Raw genomic sequence first — 23,626 nt, 5'->3', positions numbered from 1 at the left:
ACTTGCCCGGTGTCAAATATTCTCTAATTCGAGGGAAATATGACTTTGCTCATTAGAATAATAATGATTATCAGTCGTCCACGTGACTTACTGTCCACAGTCCATTGTTCTTTATCCGTTTTCTCTCTCAACTCTATAGGTACTTTGTGCTCTGTGCCGTCGTCTCTCTCTCTCTTGAATGGCTTTCACGTTCACCTTCTTCATTTTTGCCTCCTGCTTCTCTACTTTGTTCACTGCACGCCCTCAGTCTCTCGTAAGAAGGAAAACATTTTTTGTATCCTAATTATTAACCTTACGCACGCGGCGTTCTTTTATTTTTGAAGGACCATGAAACGTCGTCATCAAGTGGTAAATTCCTTACGTTTCTGACCGCCTTAACCCCACCTCCTCCTTTTTCTTTAGTCTTTCATGATGATCCATGTGCTGAGGTACAGTGTCAGTGGCCAAGACAAGCTTGCTTTACTTCGTCAAGCGGAAAAGCGATTTGCGTCAATAGAGGAGAAGAAGCCTTCGTCGCCGGTCTGTACGAACCCTAGGGGGGAATGAATGTATCTTTTCTCACGGCAAATACAACAATGGCTCTTTTGTTCTTTAGACAAAGGAGCTATTGAGCGTTGTCGCTCTCTTCTTCAACATAAATCGGCGGCTCAACGCAAATGCATTTGTAACGTTAAATGCGATCACCAAACGGATCCCGTTTGCGGATCAGACGGATTAATCTATCCATCTCATTGCCATCTGCATCGAGCCGCCGCCTGTCAACATCATCGTCATCACATTCACGTTCAAACTTTGTCCTGTTCTCCACAAATTCTTCTTTTTCCCGTCAATCCCACCTTCTCTCTCGATGCAAACGCCATTCTTCACGCTTCTCAATGCACCAATTTTTCCCGCTTCGTCAAAACGTCGCGACTCGTGAAAAATCTTTTAGTTGCTGCAATCTTTCCTCGAGCTGTTCCCGGTCTTATTGACGCCGTTCAAGTCTTAGAAGCATTTGACATCATTCGTATTGACAAACTGCTTCCGGCACAATTAGCTCAACGTTTCAATTTTTCTATAAACTATGACGACATCCAGTCATTGACTGCCATCGAACGTTCTGCTACAATTCTCGATGCCATTCAATTTCTAAATCTAAGTGGTTTTCTCAATCCTCTTCCTACTTGCTGTACTCCGCCCTTGAACGAAATTTTCAGCAGCAGTCTCATCTTTCGCTGCGTCCAAATTGCTACGAAAGGATGCCATAACACAACGAAGCTTCAGTACAAATGGTACAAGGACGGTCTACTTCTTTCACCGTCTCGTAACCCTAACAAACGTCATGAGTACTTGGACGGTGGTCGACAGCTACGTCTTCATAATTTGCGACCCGTTGACGCTGGACGCTATACGTGTTCAGTAACAACTTCGTGTGGATTAACGAGCCCCAATGCTGCCTCTTCGTCCTTTCTTAATTTCACCATTTCTCCATCATCATCATCAAAGTTGGAAAATTTCTCTCTTGGCCAGAACGTCTCTCATCGACTTTTCTACGGTCAATACGGAGCTTTGCATTTTGACGGCAGCTCTGCTTTGAAAAACTTAACATTCGTCAATTTCATGACTCCCCACCTTGAACTGACCAATTTAGCCAACCCAGCTACAAATATTTCCTTCGTCAACGTCACGATTGGAAAGCTCGTCATCGCTGACGCGAACGTGACGAATTTGACTTTGACAAATTCTTTGGTGAGATGTGCCATCTACAAAAATGCCTTTCTCGTCTCTTCAACCGTTTCCAATGTAACCTACGAAAATACAGATTGGATCAATTCGACTGTCATCAATCATGTAAAAATCAACGTGACTATCATCAATGAAAATGCGTTCAACTACAAAGAAATCAACGTGACACTTCAAAACAGTCAAGTAAGAAAAAGTTTCTACACAAATTCCCAATTTCTCAACTCTGTCGTCTCCAATTCAACATTCTTTGACTCAACTCTCACAGACGTTGTCTCCATCAATCACACCGATATCAACGTTGGCGTCGTCTCTCTCACACAGCACAATGTCTCTGCTATCAATTATACTGCAATCAATGTTTCACTCATCGACGTTTCATACCAATCCGTTTCCTTTGTCAATACGACGTTCACCAATTATTCCGTCAGCAGTGCTTCTGTCGACGATATTACCTACTTCAATGTCTCTTCGCGAAATTATCTATCCGTTAACGTCACAGTCAACAATCTGACAAAGAAAGACATCGTTGCAGTCAATTACACCGGTATCAATGTCACAGTGACAAAAGTGGCAAGTCAAAACGCATCCTTTCTCAATTCGACGTTTACCAACTGGATGGTGATCGACGCTTCACTTTCCAACGTCACATACAAAAACGTTTCTTCTCAAAACTACCGATCGGTCGACGTCACCGTCAACGTTCTCACAAACGTCAATATCTCGGCCATAAATTATACGGGCATCCGAGTGGCGATTTCGAATGGCCAATCACAAAATGTTTCCTTTGTCAATTCGACATTCTGCAAGTATGACGTCACGAATGCCACTCACGTGGGTGTGACGTACGTCAACGTTTCGTCTCGTACGTACACGTCACGCAATGTATCGGTCGTACGTTTGCTAAACGTCAACGTTTCTGCTACAAACTACACGGGAATTGACGTCATCATCGATAAGTCGACAGCAAGAAATGTGACACTCATCAACTACGCCTTTGCAAGCTATTTCCTTTCGAGTGTCACCTACCATAATGTCGCCTTTGTCAACGGTACTTCGTTCAATCTAACACTGATCGATTCCCATCTCTCACAAATTCTCACCGTGAACAGCAACTCAACTAATTATTGTCTCGTCAATGTTACGTCCATCAATTCGACGAAAATCAACGTTAGGTCCATCAATTCGACAAAAATCAACATTAGGTCCATCAATTTGACAAGAATCAACGGAACATGTACAAATTCAAACTATTCGAATTATACTTCGATTAACGGAACGTACGCCAACGTTACGTATAAAAATCTTTCGTCTTTCAACTACAAAAGCTCGGGAGTTTTATCTGTCAATGTCAGTCTCGCTTCACCAACGCTCTCCAATGTTACGTACGTTCGTTACACGGCTCTTGGGGCCGTCTTGACCGATGCTAGAGCAACAGACATCACGTACGAGAATGCTTCTACAGCCAATTTAGTGTGGAGAAATTTTGGTGGAAACAATGTGAAATTAGATCATGTGCAACTTTTCAACACATCAATTACGACGTCACAAGTTGAGAATGCAAGCATACGAGATTGCTTGGCAATCAATTCGTCAATCAGTGAGTCTTTGATTAGAAGGGCAAACGTCGAGAATTGTAGAGCATATGAATTGAGCGCCTTTCAATTTCGTGCCATCTTCTCAACTTTTCATAATATTACCTATTGCCGACTTGAAGCGACAAATTCTTCAATATCTGCTTTTAAACCGTTCGTTCAAGTGAACGTCGTCAAATGTCTTGACGATCTGCCAACAGTTGCAATTGATACAGCAGATAGACTTCTTCCTCATCTGTCTAACAAGCTAAATAGCATCGTTGAACGTCCTTTAGTCAAGTGCTAACTCGATTGTACTGCATGTCTGTGTTGTTAGGACTCTGTTCTCGTCGTTCTTACACCTACATTAGAGAAAGGTGTGGTCAATCGTCTTAGCGCAACGTTAGACGAGATTTCGCTGCCGCCGTCAAGCAAATGGGAAACGAGCAGGGAAAAGTTGACGGCAGCAGTGGTGTGCCGCCCGGGATGCAGACCATGGGTCGGCAACTTCAACGACGCTTTGCAAAAGGCGTTCAATACGACAGTGAGCTTCGAAAGTCGTCGTCGTTTCACCTAATCGTTATTTCGTCGTCGAATATACAGTGAAAATTCTAATCAAGGGTGATCGGAACACTGGCAAGACGTGTCTCTTCAAACGACTCCAAGGGAGCGGCTTCATCGAAGAGTACATGCCTACGAAAGAGATTCAGGTACACTGTACAGTAGAGACAATTACATCACTCGAATAAAGTATACAGGACACTGTACGCTCTGTTTTCTTTTAGATTGCTAGCATTCAGTGGAATTACAGAGGTAGGCGGCGGCGGCGGCGGCGTACGACGGTTTCAGTCGATTCCTTCTATTCTGACGTCATTCTATTTAGCTACAGACGATATCGTCAAAGTCGATATTTGGGATGTTGTTGATAAAGGTGCGATTTTTCAACAAACGCACACCGCACAGTTGACTTCATCAGCTCAATTACTTTAGGACATAAAAAGAAGCCAGGAGCAGGACTCAAGTTGTCTCATGACGAGATGGACGTAATTAATTAAATCAAATACACATACATGTATGTACCTCCTAATGAAATTACGAAGGGTTCAATGCCTCCTGAAGGCATCGTCGCTCTCGATGCTGAATTCCTCAATGTCTACAAAAATGCTCACGGTGTAGTCATGCTCATGGACATCACCAAGCAATGGTATTATCTAATTGATTTATCCTAATCGAATTTCTAATCCGTGCATTTAGGACGTGGCAATACGTTCAGAAAGAATTGCCCAACATTCCTTCTCACATACCCATACTTGTCTTGGTACGATGTATACCATAGTAGATAATATTATAATTATTTACATTATTAGGCGAATTTTCGAGACATGGGAGAACATAGGGTTGTAGGTGAAGAAGAGGTTCAATATTTTATTGACGCTCTGAGAAGGTAGGTAAACTTTTCCCGCTAAAACGGTGGCAGAGCAAAGTTTCTCTTGTACGTAGAGAGGATAAGAATCGTGCTGAGATACGCTATGCAGAAGCTTCGATGAAGAATGGCTTTGGCTTGAGATATCTCTACAAATTTCTCAACGTTCCTTTTTTACGACTTCAGCGACAAACGTTCATTCGTCAACTGGAGACAAATAAAGAAGAAACAAAGGTAAGGTATTTGAAATTCACACAAAGTCCTTCGTGATTTTTATTTTGGGGTTAGACGACGTTAGAAGAGCTCACTTTCATGTTGGAAACGGAGGAACAGAATTACGATAAGTGAGGGTTAGAGGGGGGGGGGGGGGGGGTTAGGGTTATTCAATTCAGAAACGGCGGCAATAGATTTCTCGCAATGCTTGAAACTCGTCGAAAACAAGTGAAAGCGAGTCAACAAATTGCAGCCAGTAGTACTTTGTCACCCACCCCTGCCGCCGGCGACACCCCCGCCAATCAACCATCAACTAGTAGCGAGAAAACTCCGCAGTCATCAAGCACTGGCGACAAAGTAAAGGAAGTAGTAGCAGGAGGAGGAGGAGGAGGAGGAGGAAGCCGAGAAGGGGCCGAGAAAGAAGAGCAACGGCAAGAATCCACTACTACTACCGGTACTACTCAAAGTCAAACACCAGAACAGCCCAAAAAATCGTCTTTTGGATCGCGTCTTTTGGCGAAGTTTCGATTTAAAGAAAAAGATTCTCAAGGGACGTCCAAACAGGCTGGTAGGTCTGCTGAGTTCCTCATATTTTCACCTTTCTATTCTACTGTAGAATCGCCTAAATCGCCTCGTTCTCAAGCCGGTGCTATTCCTGGTGTTCGATCCGTTGTTAAAGCAGTCAATGTGGATGAATTTGTTCCCGAAGAGACGCTTGATGCCTCCTTCTTTGGTGGACCGGATGACGACGACGACGAAAAAGCCGATTCAAGACCCGCAATTGATCCGAAAGAAGAAGACGACGAAAGGTGGTAGATTTAAAACAAGTAGAAATAACTCGACTGTACAGTACGCTGCCTCTCTTGTTTACAGCTCGGATGAGGAAAATCCGATGGTTGCCGGCGACGAAGACGTCGACTTTGACGATACGGACTTAGCAATGGACACAAAAAAACGTTCATCAGCAAGTCGAGTTGGCGGCGGCGGCGGCGGCGATATTGTCGTTTCGTCAGATGAAGACGATCGTCCCCCCGTCGTCGCCGTTGCGGTTGACGTCACTGATTCGGCAGTGAGTGGCCTTGCACCGGCACCAAAAGAAGACGAAGACGACGACGACGAAGAGGAAGAGAAGAAGCCAAAGACGACGAAAAAGAAACCGCGAAGAAAAGCGGTTGCCGCCACTATCGTTGTGACGAGTTCAAGTGAAGATGATCGGCCTGTCGTTGCTAACGAAGAAGAAGAAATGAGTTCAGCGGTAGCAGCAGTCAGAGATGATAAAACGTCTGAAAAAAAGAAAAAGAAGAAGGACAAAGAGAAGAAAGGCAGTACCTCCGCCGCAGCGACGACGACACAGCCGCTAGATTTATTGGCGCCTTTGCCAAGTGGATTAGATGCTTGGCTTGATTCCATGTCATCTGCTGTTCCATCCAATTTGCCTGATCCTGTGGTAAGACGAATTCTGCCTGATGATGGCCCCTTTCACTGACTTCCTTTCTACGTATAGTTTCCTGCTGGTGACGGCGGCGGCGGCGGCGGCGGCGGCGGCGCAGCATTGAATGGTAGTGAAAGCAAGCGAACAAAAAAGAAGGTAAAACATGCATGCAGGAACTAGCCTTCGGGGTGGTCACTGTACTGTGTAGAGCGAGTCGACTGCGGCTGATTCACCAGACAGAAAAAAGAAGAAAAAGAAAAAGCACGCTACCGGGCATCGAGAGAAATCGCAAGAGGATGTAGATCAGGGAGAAAAGAAAAAGAAGAAAAAGCATCATCGATCGAAGAAAGACAAAGCGGCAGGGCAAGACGAAGGCGGGGACGGCGGCCAAAGCTATGAATTGATATGAGGTAAGTTTTTACTTTCTCGCAATCATTTGTGTTCCGTAATTTTACTTCTTGCATACTCTACTGCGCAATAAAAATCTACATGTAGGAGTTTTTCCGGGGGACTTTCCGGGGGAGGGGGGCTGAAGCGCGCTAACTGATTTTCCCCTGAGCATTCCCCAGCATGACACGAGGGGCTAGGGACCGATAACCAGAAATCGCTCGAAAATGTTTCTGGCACATTCTAGGGTATTATTTACCTACATATACAAGGTTTCGGTTGAATTTCAGCAGTTGAAGGAGGCTATAGACAAAGAAGAACAGTCTCTTTTTCATGTAATATGCTGAGAAACCTTTGTATGTAGGTAGATGTTACTCTAAAATGTTTTAGAAAATTTTTAAAAGGTTTTAAAATTTTTTGGAATTTTTTCGTCGATTTGCGAGCTTCCCTAACACACAAACGAGACAAGTGGGGTTCTACGTCACGTGCGTCTACTGCGCAGAATCACATGTCTCGGTCCCTAGCCCCTCGTCAGCATGACGTCGTCGTACGCGATAACGCTGACGCGAAAAGACAAAGTTCGCATTGAAAAGAAGCTCGACCTGGCTGTGGATGACGACAAAAAGTTGACTCACAAGCAGGTCATCGAAAGAAACGAACAGAAAATAGCTGGCCTCTTCAAAGCCTTGTCGCATTCGGGAAAGATCACATTGGTTCAAGTCAAGGACGCATCTACGGTAATATTTCGCACGTTATAGTGTCTCGCTATCAGACGGCTCAGGCTATTTTTACAGGATGCGGATCTTGGATTTGATAGCGCCGCTGATCTCGTCAAACGAGGGGCACAATACAAATTGTTTCTAACAGTCGTCGAAGAGGAAGACGACGAAGATGACGATTATTACGTGTGGGGCAATCAGAAAAGCCCGTACGTCTATTTTCAAAAATATCATTTTCATTTTTTATTTATGAGTCAATTTTTATCAGTGAAGTGGCGGCGGAGGCGGGGGCGGCGGCAGCTTCTCTTCCTAACGTTCAAGTGACCAAAGGTTCAAATGCAGCTTCTAGCAGTGGAACCGTACATGACAGCTCATCAACGTGAGTTCTTCTCCTCTTCAACAGCTAGATTGTTATTTTTATTTGCAGAAATGTCACAACAATTGGATCCCAAAGAACTCAAGGGTAGGCATTTATCTATCTAACCAACCATATACATGTAGACGTTACTAAATACTGGCCAGGGCATCTGTTGGAAAGGCTGACGTAGTTCATAATCACTTCTACGGCTCTGCTTCCAATCAAAAACACGAACAGAAGCCAAATACTAGGTCTATAATAATAATAATAACGTTTTGTGCACTCTTGAAGTAGACTTTTGAGTAGTGCCCCTGTCGAACAGTCAGATGGAAGTTCCACCGAAGATGACAGAGGTCCTTTTGTTGATGTCGTTTGTGAGGTAGGTCAAGCAAATTGGAAAGACATTGCTATGAATGCTGACTACTCGTGGACTGAGTGCAACAATCAGGCTACCAGTAAACATTATCAAGGCGGGAAGGAACATTTACGCGACCTGGTTGAAAAATTCATTGGAAACATTGGATATGAGAAAGCGAGGCCTAAACTGGTGAAAGCCTGCGAAAAAGCCAAAATAGGGGGAGCTCTCAAAGACGCGTTGAAGAAGAAAGGATTGAAACCGTGACAATAGAATCGGTACATGCCACTTCTTTTTTTTTCTTTTTCTTTTGTCTTTTCTTCTATTTTTTTCTTTGTGCGTTTCATCTAAGGATACGGGAAAGCTGATGCTAATCGTGTGGAGGTGTCTCTCTCGGACTCGCTCGTCGTCGCAGCTTCTCTTACTCCGACGATCTGTCTGGGACATGGCAGCTGAGCGCAAGTACGAAGTAAGACGACAATCGCGCAACAAGAGCACAAGATCGTTTTGACGATCGCGATTGGCGCGACAGGAAGCGATTCGTGCTCTCAACAGCCTCCAAACGAACGCGTCCGTACTCGAAGAGTTGCGCAGCAAATCGCAGACGTCGAGAGAGAGCCGAAATCGTGACAGTCTACCCGGTTTCGCTCGCCATCTCAATCGAATGGGAATTCAAGTTCGTCTCGTGCTTACGCTTTTCTCTCCTACACTACAATTTCTCTATCAGGTAGACGATTTAGATGAGCTATCCGTCATCCACGTAAGTGGAACGAAAGGAAAGGTCCGTTCCACGTGGAGAGTCAGTTTGCAGCTCGGCATATGACGTCATGTTTTTTAGGGATCCACGTGCGCTTTCTGCGAAAGCATTTTGCGACATTCTGGCTACAAAACGGGTCTATTCACGTACGCTCGTTATCCTAATAATTAATTAATTAATTAATTAATTAATTAATTAATTAATAGAGGGGAGCTCACTTCCAAAATGTTCTAGATCGCCTCATCTCGTTGAAGTGAGAGAGAGAATTCGAATAAATGGGAAGCCGCTCAGCAGAATGGCATTTAGCGACTATTTTTGGCAGTGTTTTAAAAAATTCGAAGAAACAAAGGTACGCCGTTTTTTTATATAATAATTCTATTGTTTTTTACACAGGAAGAACATCACGGTCGAATGCCATCTTATTTTCGATTTCTAACTGCTCTCTCCTTTCACGTCTTTTTGCGAGAAAAAGTCAGTATAGCACTCTCCTCTCGTCTGACGTCACTGTTCTACTACTACAGGTTGATGTTGCTATTTTGGAAGTTGGGATCGGAGGAACATACGACTGTACAAATATTGTTAGGTAAGCAAAAGAATTGACAACAATGAATTGAAGAGTTGATTTTGCACTACATTAGAAAGCCTATTGTGTGTGGAATTGCTTCTCTGGGTATGGATCACATCCGCATACTTGGCGACACAATAGAACAAATTGCGTGGCACAAAGCGGGAATATTCAAGGTTTCGCTTTCTTCATTGAAAATCCTCATCATCATTATTTCTTGTGCGCTAGCGTGGAGTTCCCGCTTTCACCATCAATCAGGAAGCGGGAGGAATGGACGTCATAGCAGAACGAGCCAGCGAACTAGGAACGTCCGTACGCGTCGTTCCCAAACTCGTTGAATATCCTGGACCATTGCCAGGTTAGGGGTTAAGCCACTCGAACGGGCTCTCAGTGCAATGCGTGTCTTGTCACTTACACACGTAGAACTAGGTTTGGCCGGCGAACATCAGCAACTGAATGCAACACTTGCAATACAACTTTGTCATACTTGGATAGCACACAAATCTCAACAACGTCAAAGAACAGGTAATGGCAATTCAATTTATTTTCACTAGACCACTAAAGTTGTATATGACAGAAAACGGTGACAAAGACGACGACGACGACAACGACGACGACGACGGAGAAATCAGTCAACTAGAGCGTGCACCTGTATTCGATTTGCCATCCTCGTTTCGAACTGGTACACCAACGTTCTAGAAATCAAAATCTTTCCTTTCATTTCCCTGCACTCCAGGTCTAAAAGATTGCCGTTGGCTTGGACGGGCTCAAGTCATTGAACGGCCTGCAGTGACGCTCTATTTGGACGGAGCTCACACGGTGCGCAGCGTTCGAGTAAGAAAAGAAAAGAAAAGAAAAAGGATAACTGACACATAACTATTATATTAATTAAAAAAGGCATGTGTGAAATGGTTTCAAACGACGTCACAGAAGCAATTTTCATCACCAACGTATGCCTGTCTGTATACTGCACTTTTCTATTGGTAATTTTTCTGCGTTGAGTTTAGGGGAGTCAAAGTCGTGCAAGTTCTCCTTTTCAACTGTATGGGTCGACGCGATCCTCTTCCTCTATTGTCTGAGATTCAGGTTAGAAACGCGTTTTCTACTCATCATAAATGGAATTTTTTTGTTTAGCCTCTCAATATTTCCTACGCTCTTTTCTGCCCAAACATCGCCAGTTTGGAGAAAGAACACTTTGAAGGAACGAACCTTTGATTACCACTCCCAATTGAATTCATTTTCGTTGTCTCTTCTTTCTTTAGATCAAACCAGTCTCAATACGACACACGAAGCTGATGTGTCCGTATGTCGAGAAAACGAGACAACGTGGCTCTCTCTGATGTCATCAAAATCAACAACAACATACGTTTTCGACTGCGTTTTGGATTGTTTGATCTGGTTATTCAACGGACGCGATCCCGCTCTCCCATCAGACGACAGACGAAAGGCGTGGCCCGCGTTACCAGACGAATTAGCGCACGCCCACCACATCCAACTTCTCGTGACGGGCAGCTTCCGGTTGATGGGAGCCACACTCAAAGCGTTGGGACCAAAAATTGTTCAAGTCGTTCCGCCCGACGACGAAATCGAATAATATCGTAGACGAAACACACACGCTTAGTCGCTACGCAGTTGAAGTGCATCACGTGATATGACGAAAGAGCTTGGCAACGAGTATGCGCATTGTGTCTTCCTTCAAAAACAACCCCTTGATGAACGGGGGAGAGAACGTCGCAACTTTTCCCCTTCGTTTCAATGAAGCACCAGATAAGCATCTGCCGTCGGTTTCTGCAGACAAATCTGCATCGTCGAAACGACGCGAGGAGAACGAAGACGACGCTTTCGCTGCAGAAAGCCAAAAGACGGCGAATCGTCGTCGCCGTTTATTCCAAAATAGTCTATCGTCATCGTCATCGTTGTCCGGACTCCGTTTAGCGGGAAAAAGGGAGGTGGGCGTTGCTGGCGAGAAGAGAAAAGTGTCGTCAACGTCTCTTCTTCCCTTTTCGTTGGAAAAACAAAACGATGACAAGAAAGAATTATCGATTGTCGGACGAAGAAGTCAGAAAAAATTTCGACTAAAATCGAATTCCGTTCAACCGTTTCCAATCAACGCATCCGAATTATCATCGTCATCATCATCGTCTTCCTTGTCTTTTGCAAGCAGAAGAATAAGCCAAGTCAAGTCGAATAAATTGCCACCCGTCACTCTTCCTCCAATTCAAATTTCAAATTCATTTACGTATACTTCTGGCCAAAGAGGTCCTCTAAGTGGATCAATTGCTCGAACGCCCGATCATCGCTTATTATCAGTCTATGGGGGAAGTCCAAGGACCCCTCTTTCTGCCCCTTTGACACCAAGTCTATTGACACCAATATTTACGCGAGCTGTACGAACTAGTAGTACGAGTGATGAGAGAGGAAAAAATGATGTCGACGGCGGAAGTGGAAAAAATCAGATGTTGAGAAATTATTTTCCAGATATGAAAGTCAAAGTGTTTGTTGCATCGTGGAACATGCACGAGCAAAAAGTAAGGAGAGGGGGAAAAAGGATAAGAACGGGAGGGTTGGAATTCGAATTTTAGGATGTGACAGAATCATTGGATGATATGTTACTTCCTGAAGACGTCGAAATTCTACAGGACATCTATTCTATAGGCGTTCAAGAGTGTTATATGGATCAGTAAGGGGAGGAGGGTTGGGGAGGAGAAGAACATTTTTCGATTTTTCTTTTTTCAGACACGAATGGGATGTTCGATTGCAGGAGACGCTCGGCGAATCTCACGTCTTAGTTCAATCAAGTCGAAAGGGTTGTTTACAATTATCGATTTTTGTTCGGAGAGATCTCATCTGGTATTGCTCAGGTAATTCACAATCTCTACAGGATTTTGTCTAAAATTAGGTTTTCGTCAGATTTAGATGAGGACTGTGTCATTACAAGTTTTAAACCGGCGAAAAGAATCAAAACAAAGGTGTCATTGTCATCATTATTTTTCCTCGAATTTTTATGTTTTTCAAAGGGCGGACTGGCAATTTCGTTTAAACTATTTGGAACTGCTTTTCTTTTCATCAACTCTCATCTATCTGGTTCGGCACTAAAGAGTCAGGTTTTTTTGTCCCTGACAGAGATATGGCTTTTTTATAGCTCACGAGGAACGAATGACGGTGCGTCACGACGAAGTGCTAAGAATCAGTCAGAATATTTCACTACCAAAAGGAAAATCATATGGAGCAAAATGTTGGTTTTTTGTCAACGTCTTAATTAGTATAGAATCTATAGTGTTTTTTGTTCAGCTGACGTAACGTACCGGTTTGATTGCGTCTTCTGGTTCGGTGATATGAACTATCGTGTTGAACTTCCAAGAAGTGTAGTGGACACGTTCTTAGAAAGAGGAGAAAAACGAGTAAGACTTGACACTAAAAGTCGTCGCGTTACTAAGGAAGGAAAATGTTTCAGGCATTGTTGCAAAATGATCAACTGTTCAAAGAGATGAGAAAGGGTACTGTAGGGTCCACGTGACAAAAGAGAATGTTTTAGTCAAATTCACTTGTGTAGGAAACGTATTTTCTGGATTTTCGGAGCAGCCAATTTTATTTGAACCCACTTACAAATTTGATCCCGGCAAAAATAGATACGACACATCAGGCAAAGCGAGAACACCCTCCTGGACAGTGAGAGAAAGACGGTTCAACTGACCAGGGTTTTCCTCATCTTCTTTTTTCACAAACAGGATCGAATATTATTTAAATCGCGATACGGAACAATTACGGGGCACAAATATTTCTGCTGCCCACAAATTTTGTCATCAGATCACAAGTACTGTAATTCTAAGAGACAGTCTGTTTTTTGAGCTGATCTTGGTCTTAGGCCTGTTTTTGGCTTATTTCAAGTTCTCTTGCAACCACCACCAGAAGAAGAAGAAGAGAGTGATAAGTAAGTCGTCATATGCTATCATCTTCATTTTCAATCATCTGCCTCTAGTTTTCCTGACCTCCTGCCAATTGACTTTGATAAAGTAGTCTTTGCTCAAGGTATGGGCCTTATTGCTCTTTTTTCCCACTATCACTTTGTGACTTGTAGGAAATGCAAGGAGAAGAGCGAAAAGACGCTACCGCCAAAGTCAGTCTATTTCTGTGAGTCCTACAGCAAAACATAGTGCTATTTGTACCATTTTATGAAAAGGTAATATTTTCTGCTTTTATTTTGAGATCATTGGACGGGGGTATAATGAATTAATTAACGCACGCTAACGCGAAAGAACGAAAAGAGTTGGTCAGCTCGTTGTCGTCGTCGTCGTTCCTCGCTCGCTGCTCGCTTTTTCCGCCAGCAAAAATCTCTTCCTAGAATGTTTGGCTCTGACTGCACGGCATTTGAGGGGACCCAGAAGTCGGGATCCTTTATTTCTCGTCTTCGACTTATTCTCAATCGACTTCCTAATTCTTTTTCTGACCTCGCGGCGGCATCAAATTCACCTCATTTTATAGGTGACACAACTCTCTTGTTTCTCTTCTTTTATAGGCTGGATTTTGCAAAGGTCTCTATGAAGAAGAAGTTGACGAAGAGGTAGACCGCGGTCCCAACGTCCTCGGTACGACGGGTTGGTCCAATTTGCGGGACCACGAAGACGTGCAACTTCCTTATAGTTGCAGTCTTCTAAACTGCCTGTATGCCTCCTTTTGGTATGAGGCCATAACGTCTAAAAGGCCAACGTCTCCTGGGCAGGCCTACATCAACTGCTCAAGTAGTTGTGCGGCCCCGAGAAGAAAAACTGCCCGCCTACTCACGGCGTGAATCTCCTATTTGAGGCTACCATTCTTATTGGTCGTCTCTCGAGGAGAATGACGCCTAAAGCAAAATATGTGTCTGCAATTGATTTATTTGCAGGCACACATAGCCCAAGAAAGGAAACATCAAAAGACGACTCACAAGACATAAGGTACACATAGAACATTTATTTATTTATTTATTTATTACTAATATTCGTTAATTAGGATTTGGGGTCCTGAGCATGACCCCCCGTCATAAAAAACTGCTCCGGGGTCCTGGGCAAGACCCCGTCAACAAAAACTGCTCGCCGAAGAAGAGGGAAAAGTCTATTAATTTTTTCATTTTTATTGAAATAAAATTTCTATACCCTCCCCTTTGCTCCATGACGGCGGCAGCGCACGCACGCGGGGTGCACCACCCCGCCGACGCCCTAAACTAACCTAAACTAACCTAAGCTAAGCTATGTAGCGCGCGTCAGGGGAGCAGCAGGGCGTGCAAATCGTGTTATGCGCCTAACTACTCAAATGATCATCGTCTTTATTTTCAAAATAAGATTTTAAAGCTGCTAGTGCCTTGCTTCGATGAGATATCGTATTTTTCAACGAAGCATCCATTTCTGCATATCTAAAAAAAGAGGAAATTCATTATAGAGAAATCATCTACAGTATATAGAGTAGATCACGTTTTATCGTGTCCTTCAGGTTGAAATATAGGATCCCAGCCAAAATTGGTTGGTCCGCGTGGAGCAACAATAGAGCCCTTAATTAATTAAATAAATATTTACTTACAATAAAACATATGGTGATTATCTGTACTGGAGTGATCCCCCTGAATAAGAGAATATTCTCTTTTTTCTCAACGTCACCTGAGCAATAGGCAAACGTGCAGACGGCATTTGCCGTTTTGTCATCAAATCCAACTAACATCTTATTCAAACCTGAAAAAAATTAATCAATAAAGCCGTCTCACACGAAAAAAACAGATATTTCCATACCATCATGACCGAGTTTTTGAAGAAACCATTTACTATTAGAAAATATTATCATCATAATGTCTCTAAGAGAGAATATACATGTATGGTCCAGGAAGGCCGTTTAGAGCGTTGAAGCACAAGCACGTGTCTTCTGTTATGACAGGACCTTGAACCTAGTTGCTACATTGCGGCTCGTGCCAAATAAAAAGCACGTGACGTACAACTTTGGCTGCTTCTCGACATTTTTCTCTTGCTATGTCGTCTGGTTCTCCTTGAAACTCGGGAACTACGACCAAAAAGTGCTCGCACGTCATCGTTTTATGCACGTGCAAAGCCGCTTACGATCTATCTTTTGAGAAGAGAGTTCAAAACGAGGAAAGTCGTCAAAAATGGCCCTAACCTAAAGCGATTGAAGACGATCTAAACTACGATAGACCCAGTACTCACCTCCTTTAGTTTATTAGGATTGCCGGTGACAAAAACGAGCGTTTTCTTGAGCCTCTTTGCAACGCTCATCTCTTTTTCTTATCCGGGACCCCACCGATGGACGAAACTCCACCAACAGCGATCGTACGCCTGAAATTGGCTGAATCTTTCGTGCGCAGAGAGTCATTGAAATTCCCGTCCAAATATTGTCGTCTGCTCGAAGCAGGGTTTAGTGCAAGCGGAGTTTTTCTATCCGATGGCCGGCTCGTCACTACGGCAACGATTGCCGCTCCTTTTGTCGGATTAGCTCGAAAGTTGGCTGATGACGGATACAGAAAAAGTTGGAAACGTCTCGTGCAAGTCGAAGTAGCGTGGAAGCGCCGCACTTGGTCCAAAGCTCGTGTCGTTGCCTTGGCAAGAAATCAAATTTTGGCTCAAAAATTGACGAAATTCTTTGGCGGCGGCGAAAATCTAAAAACGAATTCAACGACGAACGATGCAACAGCGATTCGATTCATCAATGATCTAGAAAGAGAATCTAAAATAATGATTTTCGATTTTCTTCTTGTCACCGTCGATTTAGCAACAAGACGAAATTTAATCAACGTTTTACCGACCAATCAGCTGCACGTAGGCCAGGACGTCTACTTATATGGAACACCTTTTGGAAGCACCTTACCTGACGTCTTCCTCAATAGCGTTACCAAGGGAATCATTTCAATAATTCTTGATGACGTCATTCTACTGACCGACGCGCGTTACGTCGTCGGCGTCGAAGGCGGAGCTCTTTTCGTCAAAAAACAAAGCAAAATTATTCTAGTTGGAATTGTCATTTCACCTCTGACGTCATCATTATTGGGCCTCACCATTGTAGCAAGCATTCAATCGATTGTTGAGTCATTTCAACCAAGTCTCTTTGACTGGTGTCATCATCTCTTCCCTTGGTCCTCCACAATAATTACACCTCCTTCACTTGAAAAACACGTGCTTCCATCTATCGTTGCCGTGGAAACCGGTGCACGACGCGGTTCAGCCGTCATTATAGACGAAAATTCCAAATTAGCTCTCACGTGCTCTCACGTCCTTTCAAATAAACAAGATTCGCTCACAGTCACTCTGTCAAATAAAAAATGTACAGCTAACGTGCTTTGGGCTTCCGCCTTACCGGACATTGCTCTTCTAAAGCTCAATACGTCAGAAAAACTTTGCGCTTTACATGGTTTGTCGTCGACGTTGCCGTCTCCTTCCGACGGTTCCAATGTCTTTGTGATTGGCTATCCGCAACTCTGTGGCGGCGGCGATAACTTTCTATCTCCCGTCTCAACGCACGGCGTCGTTGCGAAGCGAATTTGTTGCCACGACGACGACTCAAAGACGACGGAAGTTTTTCCCGTCATGCTTCAACTGACGGCACCAATTTGGGGTGGATCGAGCGGCGGCGCAGTCGTGTGCGCTCAAAGCGGACGTCTCGTCGGAATTGCAACGTCAACAATTCGCGACGAGACAACAGCAGACGGCGGCGGCACAATTATGCCAAACGTAAGCCTCGCCATTCCTATTGAATGGATCCGAATGGCTCTCAAAGAAGTCGGAAATAGAGAACAAAATCACCACAGGCAACAACACACTACTGAAGAAAAGAGAACGAAGCGCGCAGCAGCCAAACTATGGCAATTGTCAACTGACGTCAATGCTGCCGTCGCCTCTCATACCTTATTTTCGAAACTGTGATTTTCGAGCGTACGGCACTTCGTCTTGATCCAAATAAGCGGCCGGTACATTTTGTCCCGGCTGGCCTTTCAAATTATGACGAAATATTCTAGAATCGCCCCTGCGAACATCACTAAAAATAAAATAAAAAATAACGCTGTCTCCTCTTACCTATCATCTCTGTCGACTCTGTAGTAATAATCAATAGATTCGGCGCGGGAGAGCATGTGCACAAAATCCTCGTCGTGTGTAATGACAATCATTTGAAAATTGGCTTGCCCCTGCCTAGCCTTGATTAAACTAGAAATAGAAAATAAAACGTTTTAAATCGACACGTCGAGCCTCTTACTCCAACAACGCTTCAGCCAAACTTTCTCTATTCTCCTCGTCCAAATTTGACGTCGGTTCATCGAGTGCAATAACGCCGCAATTGATGCAAAACGTCTCAGCCAAAGCCAAACGAATAAGAATGGCGGCTAACACCTAAAAACCCCCGTGGGCTCTTTGAGTGACCAGAAGACGCCGCCCTAACGTCTACCTTTTGGCCCGTACTGCATCTACCTCGCATTTCAAGTTCAGTCGAGCCTTTCACCATGGCAACCTTTTTGAAGAAAACGTTTCTAGAGAAACAGTTCTACCGCTTGTTCTCACCCTGTATTTGTACGTCTTTCTGGTTCCAGATTGAGCGATATCTTCGTCGCATTCGATTCTTATGGTGTCAATATCTCCGCCTTTGTACGTCTTCTTCCAAAGATCGCTCAAAATTTTGTTAATTTCACGCATTTTAAGAGAGTGAAATTTCATTACGGCTCTGGCGAAAAAACATTCTTTCCCCTTTTCAATAATTAATTAATTAAACTCGTTTTCTACCTATCTAATGCCTTATAATATTTATCCAAATCCTGAGTGGCGATCTCAGTCGTCTATACACAGAAAAACGATACTATTGCTCGCGCCATCCAATCAAATTTCTCACCTTAGCATCAATAAACTTTTCCTTATGCCTCTGATCTACATCCCTATAAAGATCAGTACGCAATTCGGCTCGGCGTCCACGTAATTCTTCGTCGAGCTGTTTCTGTTTTCCTTCGGCTTTCGCCCTCTGTCAAAACCTACTCAAAAGACGACAGAGAGATTCCATTTTGCATCATACGTCACGACGAAGTGTCTCCTGTTCATCCTCAAGTCTCTTTTTCTCCCTGTGACAAGGAATAAGGGACTTGTTGGGGGTGTGGTATTGTGTTTCCGTACCTCGCCACAGCTTCGTAGTCGGCGCCACCGCGCTGCCGTTTAAGCGCATCAATTTCGCCATTCAATCCCACGACTTCTTCCTCGAGTCGCTTCATTCCTATATTGTCCTGAATCTCTCTCTCTTTCAACTGAACAAACGTCAAAAAACAGGATTATATCCCCCTTCTCCTAAAGGCTTCCTTACTTGCGTTGATGCGAGCGATTTGTTCAATTTTTGTATTCGATCATCGGTACTCGTCTTCTGTCCTTCCAAATTCCTCACTTGACTCTCAATCTCCTTTTTGCGTCCATCGCATTTGGACAGCTGAACGTCCTTCCGCGCTTCCAAAAACCTGCGAAACCCCAAAGACAAATAATATATACTCATTCTTAATTAAAACCCACTTTGCGACGCTCTGATGCTTTCTAGCCACAGAATTCTTTTCCTCGTACAAACGATCGACCTAGTATACAAACAAAAAAGTTAATCAGAACAACGATGCATCATTTTTTTGCCTGGCGTTGAAGTTGATCTTCCTGCTCGCGAGCAGCGTCAACAAACGTACTTCTCTCTCTTTCCAGATTTTCCAATTTCGCCTAGGAGAGGAGAAAAATTGAATTTCCGCCGCCCCAAGAACCGCGCGAAGAACTGCTTACCTGCAAAGGACGTCTCTTTCTATTCGTTTCCTGAACCTCGCGTTCAAATTGCTGATTCGCGAGCGTATATTCCGTCCTTTGATCTTCCAATCTCGACTTATTCTGCATTCTTGCCTCCACTTGAAACTGACGAATGCATGTACATCGATTATAAATTAAAGCATTTCCTCCTTTTTTCGTGTACCTTGTCCGATCTAAGTCCGTTGACTTGAGCTTCGAGATCGTTAATCCTTCTTTGCGCATCGGCAATAGCGTTTCGTTTCTGCTCAATCTGACGACCAGCCTGTTCGCTAGAAGAAGAAAAAGTCGAAATTCCCCCTCCAAAATAAATAAATAAATAAATAAATAAATAAATAACAGACCTTGTCATCTGATGATCTTGCAATTCATTGCTGACTAATTGAGCCGTTCTTTCAGGTTCTAAAAAAATTCTCAACTACTTCCGCCGCCGTCGAATGAGCGTATACTCGTTCCGCCGACAAGTTTGCTTTCTTGTCTCGCAATTCGACTCTCCAGATCAGTCAAATCGCGTTTATATCGTATGAGATCTCTGACGCTTTGTTCGTCTTTTCTCAACGCCGCTTCTTCGGCCGTCAACGACGCTTCGATTTCTCTCGCCTACAAAAACAAATTATCAACGAAAAATTGTAGATGATACGTACTTCTTCGAGGCGTTCCTCCTGTTCCCTCTTCTCCGATTTCAATTTTTCGACGTTCAACTTGAGCGCAGAAACTTCGGTTTTCTATCGCGAAAAACTTCGTTGAAATTCGCTACAACTCCAACCAAAAACGAACCATTTTGAGACTCGGTTCCGCCGTCTGCAATGTCGTCAATTTCTCGCGGAGTCTCACCAACTCCTGCTCACTTTTCTGCTGCATATGAGGCGCCTTATCAATCTTCTCAAGAAACTAAAAAAAAAGAAGAAATCCATCGCGATCCATCATGGACGAAAATGAACTCAATTGCCTTCGCAGCGAGTTGTTCTTCGTCTGACGGCCCAACGGCTCGTTCACAAAGAGGACAAGCGTGTCGTTTTCTCAGCTGAACGTGATATTTTTTGAAGAAATCAGCGGCGGTCGCCACCAGTGCAAAGTTTCTCTCTTTCTCCGAAATTTCTTTCGTAATCGACGATATCGCCGATTGCACGTCTCCGTCGGGACAAAGACCAATCACAGAGCGTTCCACATCTAAAAGAAAGACTCCCTCTCTCTACGAGATCATTCCTAAAAGATATAGCACCTTTTAAGTCTCTTTCCTTTTGTTTCCACTGGTATCTTTATAGTAAAAATCAACGCTCAAGAAACTATCTTTATTCGTTCGTTTGTCGCTTTACTCTAATTGTTCAAGTTGACCGCTTTTTGAGCCCAATTGGCTCGTCAGATATTTGACACTTTCGCGAGTCGATCTGAGAGCGCTTTCCTTTTGCCTGCAGCCAATCATTGTCAAGGAAAAATGGAATACCGTACCACCCCCCGCTCTAATACTTAGTACCCTTCATCCCCTTTGAAAGATAAGACTATTAGACTACCCTGAAATGAATTGGGTCGGTATAATCTCAGATTTTAATAATAATAAAGTCCCAATAAAAAATAGAGTCCCAGGGGTCCTATTAATTAATTAATTAATTAATTAATCACTTACTTGATCTGAGAGCCAATGTAGCGCTCTTTCTCTTCAATCTGTCTCACGCTGCTCTCACTGCTTTTCAACTCAAACAAATCCTCACTAGTCGTCATTTCTCTACGCAACGCGACGCGAAAATAAAATCCCTACTAGGAGAGGGAAGGGAGACGTACATTCTCGATATTTCTTCCTCTTTGGAACGACGTTCTTTTCGCATCTGATCTAAGGCCCCTCGAATTCCCGCCTGCATGTTAATCGCCTGTAACTCGTCACTGGAACGAAGAATCGTCTCTTCTCCTCTAAAATCTCCCATCTATCTTACGTCAATCGTCTTATTTCCTCGTCAGCGGCTCTCTTTTGAACTTTGAGTCGATCAATTTGAGGCGTAAACGTGTCTTTCATGTCGGCGTCTTTTTCTTCTTGCAATTCTCTTTCCTGGCCACCGCCCACAATGTAGAAATAATTTTTTCATTTTTAATAATTTTCGTACAGAAGCTTCCAAGTCTTGTTTCAAATTTCCCAGTCGACTCGTCGACGCTTCCACTGATTTCAACTCAAATTCAATTTGTTTCAGTTTATGCACATTTTCAGACTAAAACAACAACAAAAATTCGCCAATTTTTCCCCCGCGACTAACCACGCCCACATGTAAATTCTTCTTCAACTTTTCACATTCATCCAATCCAGTCAATTCGCGTTTGACGTCATCGATTTGAGATTGAAATTCGAGAGCTTTTGCCCCATTTTCTTCCTACGATGACGTCACTAACTGAGTAAGTCCCGTATGTCTCTTACTCTCAACGCTTTTCCTCTTCCTTTCATTCGATTCACATAACCTTGTATCTCCTCGAAAAACTGTGCAACTTGACCGGCTGTAAAAGCCACGTGACCATCATACCCTTCATAATTATTTTGCTATTTATAAAACAGCGTCGCCGTCACGTGTCTCCATCTCTTACCCGGCATATTGACTTTACGAGCCAATTGGACAAGAGATTCATCACGTTCTTGCGTCTCTTTCTCGTGTGCCACATACTCTTGTTGCAATTTTCCGTGTTCTTTAAGAACGTCGTCCTTTTGTTGTGACAATTCGCGAAGTTTTTGGCTTGCGTGAGTAAGATTGCTTTTCTCCTAAGAAAAAACAACAGAAATAAATTTAATTTCTAATTAGGGTATATGTCAAACCTTTGCTAGACGCTCTTCATCTCTTTTCACCTGATTTCGCAAATCAGCGTGCATTCGTTCCAACTCATCCATCGAAACTGAAACAAAGGAGAGCATATTTAATTAATTAATTAATTAATGAAAATATTGGATTAAACCATCGTAAACTGTCGAAACACTTTGTTTCATGCGAGACCACGTCTCTTCAATTTGAGCTTTCTTTGCCTTCAGAGACCCTAAAAATCAATTAATCAATAATAATAAAAATCAATAAATGAATGAACCTAATCGTTTATCCTGTCGAATCACTTCCTCAAAGATCGCTTCAATTTCCACCAATCTCGCCTAAGAAGTAAAAATAAAGGAAAACCCTAACCCTCTCTCTCTTTTTTTACTTGAACAGGTTCTAATTTCTGATTGACTTCGGTCACGTGACTCCTCGTCGCAGCAATTCGTCCTTCCATCTCCTCTATTTTATCCCTCAACTATAGAAAAATAATTAATTTGTCTGCGATTATTTAATCTGTTTCTAATTAACCGTAGTCGCGTGATCTTTTGCTCGAGTCAAATGTTGCAGTTCAATTTTATATTCTTTCACTTTCGCCACCTCCGCCAATCTCGTCTTTTTGATTTCTTCAAGCGCTTTGATATACCTTCAAAAATTTATTTATAAAATCATTAATTAAAAAATTTTTCAAGTCAACCTCGTCGCCGAAAATATTCGATCAAACTTTTTCTTAACTTCAGTAGGCTGAGCCATAGGCCTAAAAATATCAATTAATTAATTAATTAAATACAATTACAATTTGTGTTGAGACCAAGAAGCATCTTCTTGATGACAAAATATGACGTTAGTGAGAACAGCATCAGACACACCCAAATGCTCAACCATCTAAAAAGATAAAGTATCAATATATTATTGATTAAAAGACATTGATATAAAACTTTCCAGTTGATCCATGTCAGCGCAACGTGACGTAATTGTGTTCTGTTCCCCTCCCTCTTGCTTCAAAACATTATCCAAAGTGCGTTGTTCAATTTTCGAAGGCTACATACAGTAAATAATTTAATTGATTGATTAATTAATTAATTAATATTGACCTTTTGAGTGGCTTTCATGCTTCGAATCGCCGTCAATTTGTCGCCTTTGACGTCAATAAACGTCATTTTCACTTGAGCTTTCACTTCCGGTTGACCGGCGATCTAAAATCGATACTACTGTATTAGTAAGAGTAGAATCCCCCTTTTCTTTACTTTTGGATCGTGAACGAACGATTGTTTGCAATTAGGCGGAAGTTCGCCGCACGACGCATATTTCAACGATTCGATGATTGTCTAAACATTTACATACACACGGTATCGCGTTCGCCGTCTCATATGTCATTCTACAGTCTTTCCAGCTCCGTTTTGACCGAGAATCACGGTGACGGGTTTGTAGAAGCGAAGTCGAACGGGTTTATCGTGACTGAAGCTTCGCACGCCCTCGATCCACAGCGCTTCGATTGAAGACATGTTCGACGACAAACAATAGTCGCTCTTTCGCTTCCAAACGCGAAGCCCGAACGAGAAAAG

General features: G+C 43.1%; 8 protein-coding genes across 8 annotated transcripts; 6 read left to right on the top strand and 2 right to left on the bottom strand.

Annotated features, from left to right (window-relative positions):
* The first annotated feature begins 43 nt into the window (after positions 1–43).
* LOC136185598 (protein PF3D7_1417600-like) lies at positions 44–3,683 on the top strand. Its single transcript, XM_065972769.1, has 4 exons — positions 44–253; positions 324–348; positions 403–519; positions 596–3,683. The coding sequence occupies exons 1-4, from the start codon at positions 179–181 to the stop codon at positions 3,601–3,603; spliced, it is 3,225 nt and encodes a 1,074-aa protein (XP_065828841.1). The 5' UTR covers positions 44–178; the 3' UTR covers positions 3,604–3,683.
* On the top strand, positions 3,679–6,856 carry LOC136185599 (rab-like protein 6). Its single transcript, XM_065972770.1, has 15 exons — positions 3,679–3,840; positions 3,900–4,006; positions 4,082–4,109; positions 4,180–4,227; positions 4,287–4,339; positions 4,397–4,500; positions 4,551–4,614; positions 4,664–4,740; positions 4,797–4,953; positions 5,008–5,063; positions 5,127–5,500; positions 5,549–5,741; positions 5,806–6,379; positions 6,437–6,520; positions 6,573–6,856. The coding sequence occupies exons 1-15, from the start codon at positions 3,732–3,734 to the stop codon at positions 6,771–6,773; spliced, it is 2,229 nt and encodes a 742-aa protein (XP_065828842.1). The 5' UTR covers positions 3,679–3,731; the 3' UTR covers positions 6,774–6,856.
* A 395-nt stretch (positions 6,857–7,251) lies between these two features.
* Positions 7,252–8,551, top strand: LOC136186007 (uncharacterized). The gene is made up of 6 exons (XM_065973242.1): positions 7,252–7,488; positions 7,546–7,679; positions 7,739–7,849; positions 7,898–7,933; positions 7,993–8,079; positions 8,135–8,551. The coding sequence occupies exons 1-6, from the start codon at positions 7,288–7,290 to the stop codon at positions 8,448–8,450; spliced, it is 885 nt and encodes a 294-aa protein (XP_065829314.1). The 5' UTR covers positions 7,252–7,287; the 3' UTR covers positions 8,451–8,551.
* Positions 8,524–11,182, top strand: LOC136186002 (folylpolyglutamate synthase, mitochondrial-like). The gene is made up of 16 exons (XM_065973236.1): positions 8,524–8,652; positions 8,716–8,859; positions 8,911–8,964; positions 9,022–9,086; positions 9,175–9,289; positions 9,334–9,411; positions 9,462–9,523; positions 9,579–9,681; positions 9,734–9,863; positions 9,929–10,030; positions 10,083–10,187; positions 10,242–10,339; positions 10,403–10,455; positions 10,513–10,591; positions 10,640–10,706; positions 10,768–11,182. Exons 1-16 carry the CDS (start codon positions 8,551–8,553, stop codon positions 11,097–11,099), a joined length of 1,689 nt encoding a protein of 562 aa, XP_065829308.1. The 5' UTR covers positions 8,524–8,550; the 3' UTR covers positions 11,100–11,182.
* LOC136186000 (phosphatidylinositol polyphosphate 5-phosphatase type IV-like) lies at positions 11,182–13,735 on the top strand. The gene is made up of 13 exons (XM_065973231.1): positions 11,182–12,033; positions 12,088–12,185; positions 12,242–12,366; positions 12,416–12,474; positions 12,523–12,589; positions 12,648–12,740; positions 12,797–12,906; positions 12,960–13,002; positions 13,059–13,174; positions 13,234–13,319; positions 13,371–13,436; positions 13,485–13,534; positions 13,584–13,735. Exons 1-13 carry the CDS (start codon positions 11,182–11,184, stop codon positions 13,679–13,681), a joined length of 1,863 nt encoding a protein of 620 aa, XP_065829303.1. The 3' UTR covers positions 13,682–13,735.
* A 904-nt stretch (positions 13,736–14,639) lies between these two features.
* LOC136186010 (inosine triphosphate pyrophosphatase-like) lies at positions 14,640–16,117 on the bottom strand. Its single transcript, XM_065973244.1, has 8 exons — positions 15,691–16,117; positions 15,586–15,643; positions 15,465–15,529; positions 15,343–15,416; positions 15,265–15,296; positions 15,086–15,207; positions 14,953–15,029; positions 14,640–14,894 (listed from the first exon to the last, which is right to left on the bottom strand). Exons 1-8 carry the CDS (start codon positions 15,757–15,759, stop codon positions 14,783–14,785), a joined length of 609 nt encoding a protein of 202 aa, XP_065829316.1. The 5' UTR covers positions 15,760–16,117; the 3' UTR covers positions 14,640–14,782.
* Positions 15,786–17,659, top strand: LOC136186003 (peroxisomal leader peptide-processing protease-like). Its single transcript, XM_065973237.1, has one exon. It carries the CDS (start codon positions 15,787–15,789, stop codon positions 17,398–17,400), a length of 1,614 nt encoding a protein of 537 aa, XP_065829309.1. The 5' UTR covers position 15,786; the 3' UTR covers positions 17,401–17,659.
* LOC136185995 (DNA repair protein RAD50.L-like) lies at positions 16,382–23,579 on the bottom strand. The gene is made up of 40 exons (XM_065973227.1): positions 23,444–23,579; positions 23,309–23,389; positions 23,156–23,257; positions 23,005–23,102; positions 22,873–22,947; positions 22,759–22,818; positions 22,593–22,707; positions 22,450–22,539; positions 22,339–22,399; positions 22,213–22,290; positions 22,076–22,152; positions 21,850–22,021; positions 21,686–21,789; positions 21,537–21,641; positions 21,381–21,482; positions 21,213–21,325; positions 21,064–21,162; positions 20,909–21,007; positions 20,601–20,693; positions 20,507–20,541; positions 20,234–20,454; positions 20,062–20,175; positions 19,929–20,009; positions 19,734–19,884; positions 19,629–19,686; positions 19,451–19,556; positions 19,267–19,392; positions 19,126–19,206; positions 19,015–19,073; positions 18,815–18,962; positions 18,631–18,758; positions 18,533–18,578; positions 18,356–18,481; positions 18,250–18,302; positions 18,031–18,190; positions 17,918–17,980; positions 17,729–17,862; positions 17,551–17,679; positions 16,835–17,500; positions 16,382–16,785 (listed from the first exon to the last, which is right to left on the bottom strand). Exons 1-39 carry the CDS (start codon positions 23,564–23,566, stop codon positions 17,383–17,385), a joined length of 3,984 nt encoding a protein of 1,327 aa, XP_065829299.1. The 5' UTR covers positions 23,567–23,579; the 3' UTR covers positions 16,382–16,785; positions 16,835–17,382.
* Between the last annotated feature and the right edge of the window lie 47 nt (positions 23,580–23,626).

The sequence above is a fragment of the Oscarella lobularis genome, chromosome 4, assembly GCF_947507565.1.
Source record: "Oscarella lobularis chromosome 4, ooOscLobu1.1, whole genome shotgun sequence".
NCBI classification, from domain to species: Eukaryota; Metazoa; Porifera; class Homoscleromorpha; order Homosclerophorida; family Oscarellidae; genus Oscarella; species Oscarella lobularis.
The sequence above is the reverse complement of the archived record's forward strand: the minus strand, read 5'-3'. Positions and strand labels throughout refer to the sequence as shown.

Excerpts from the sequence above, each read along its gene's own strand:
- LOC136186010 (XM_065973244.1), bottom strand. The coding sequence starts at position 15,759 with ATGAGCGTTGCAAAGAGGCTCAAGAAAACGCTCGTTTTTGTCACCGGC. Across the intron at positions 15,530-15,585 it reads CTCTTCTCAAAAGATAGATC|TTCCCGAGTTTCAAGGAGAA; the intron begins GTAAGCGGCTTT and ends TTTTGGTCGTAG. Across the intron at positions 15,297-15,342 it reads GGCCTTCCTGGACCATACAT|TAAATGGTTTCTTCAAAAAC; the intron begins GTATATTCTCTC and ends ATTTTCTAATAG.
- LOC136186002 (XM_065973236.1), top strand. The coding sequence starts at position 8,551 with ATGCTAATCGTGTGGAGGTGTCTCTCTCGGACTCGCTCGTCGTCGCAG. Across the intron at positions 8,965-9,021 it reads TAAGTGGAACGAAAGGAAAG|GGATCCACGTGCGCTTTCTG; the intron begins GTCCGTTCCACG and ends CATGTTTTTTAG. Across the intron at positions 9,412-9,461 it reads ACGTCTTTTTGCGAGAAAAA|GTTGATGTTGCTATTTTGGA; the intron begins GTCAGTATAGCA and ends CTACTACTACAG.
- LOC136185598 (XM_065972769.1), top strand. The coding sequence starts at position 179 with ATGGCTTTCACGTTCACCTTCTTCATTTTTGCCTCCTGCTTCTCTACT. Across the intron at positions 349-402 it reads TGAAACGTCGTCATCAAGTG|TCTTTCATGATGATCCATGT; the intron begins GTAAATTCCTTA and ends CTTTTTCTTTAG. Across the intron at positions 520-595 it reads AGAAGAAGCCTTCGTCGCCG|ACAAAGGAGCTATTGAGCGT; the intron begins GTCTGTACGAAC and ends TTTGTTCTTTAG.
- LOC136185995 (XM_065973227.1), bottom strand. The coding sequence starts at position 23,566 with ATGTCTTCAATCGAAGCGCTGTGGATCGAGGGCGTGCGAAGCTTCAGT. Across the intron at positions 19,885-19,928 it reads AGGAGGAACGCCTCGAAGAA|GCGAGAGAAATCGAAGCGTC; the intron begins GTACGTATCATC and ends TTGTTTTTGTAG. Across the intron at positions 19,393-19,450 it reads ACGGACTTAGATCGGACAAG|TTTCAAGTGGAGGCAAGAAT; the intron begins GTACACGAAAAA and ends TGCATTCGTCAG.
- LOC136185599 (XM_065972770.1), top strand. The coding sequence starts at position 3,732 with ATGGGAAACGAGCAGGGAAAAGTTGACGGCAGCAGTGGTGTGCCGCCC. Across the intron at positions 5,742-5,805 it reads AAAGAAGAAGACGACGAAAG|CTCGGATGAGGAAAATCCGA; the intron begins GTGGTAGATTTA and ends TCTTGTTTACAG. Across the intron at positions 6,380-6,436 it reads CCAATTTGCCTGATCCTGTG|TTTCCTGCTGGTGACGGCGG; the intron begins GTAAGACGAATT and ends TTCTACGTATAG.
- LOC136186007 (XM_065973242.1), top strand. The coding sequence starts at position 7,288 with ATGACGTCGTCGTACGCGATAACGCTGACGCGAAAAGACAAAGTTCGC. Across the intron at positions 7,680-7,738 it reads TGGGGCAATCAGAAAAGCCC|TGAAGTGGCGGCGGAGGCGG; the intron begins GTACGTCTATTT and ends AATTTTTATCAG. Across the intron at positions 8,080-8,134 it reads GAACAGAAGCCAAATACTAG|TGCCCCTGTCGAACAGTCAG; the intron begins GTCTATAATAAT and ends ACTTTTGAGTAG.
- LOC136186000 (XM_065973231.1), top strand. The coding sequence starts at position 11,182 with ATGCGCATTGTGTCTTCCTTCAAAAACAACCCCTTGATGAACGGGGGA. Across the intron at positions 13,003-13,058 it reads GTTCAAAGAGATGAGAAAGG|GAAACGTATTTTCTGGATTT; the intron begins GTACTGTAGGGT and ends TCACTTGTGTAG. Across the intron at positions 13,320-13,370 it reads ATTTTGTCATCAGATCACAA|GCCTGTTTTTGGCTTATTTC; the intron begins GTACTGTAATTC and ends TCTTGGTCTTAG.
- LOC136186003 (XM_065973237.1), top strand. The coding sequence starts at position 15,787 with ATGGACGAAACTCCACCAACAGCGATCGTACGCCTGAAATTGGCTGAA.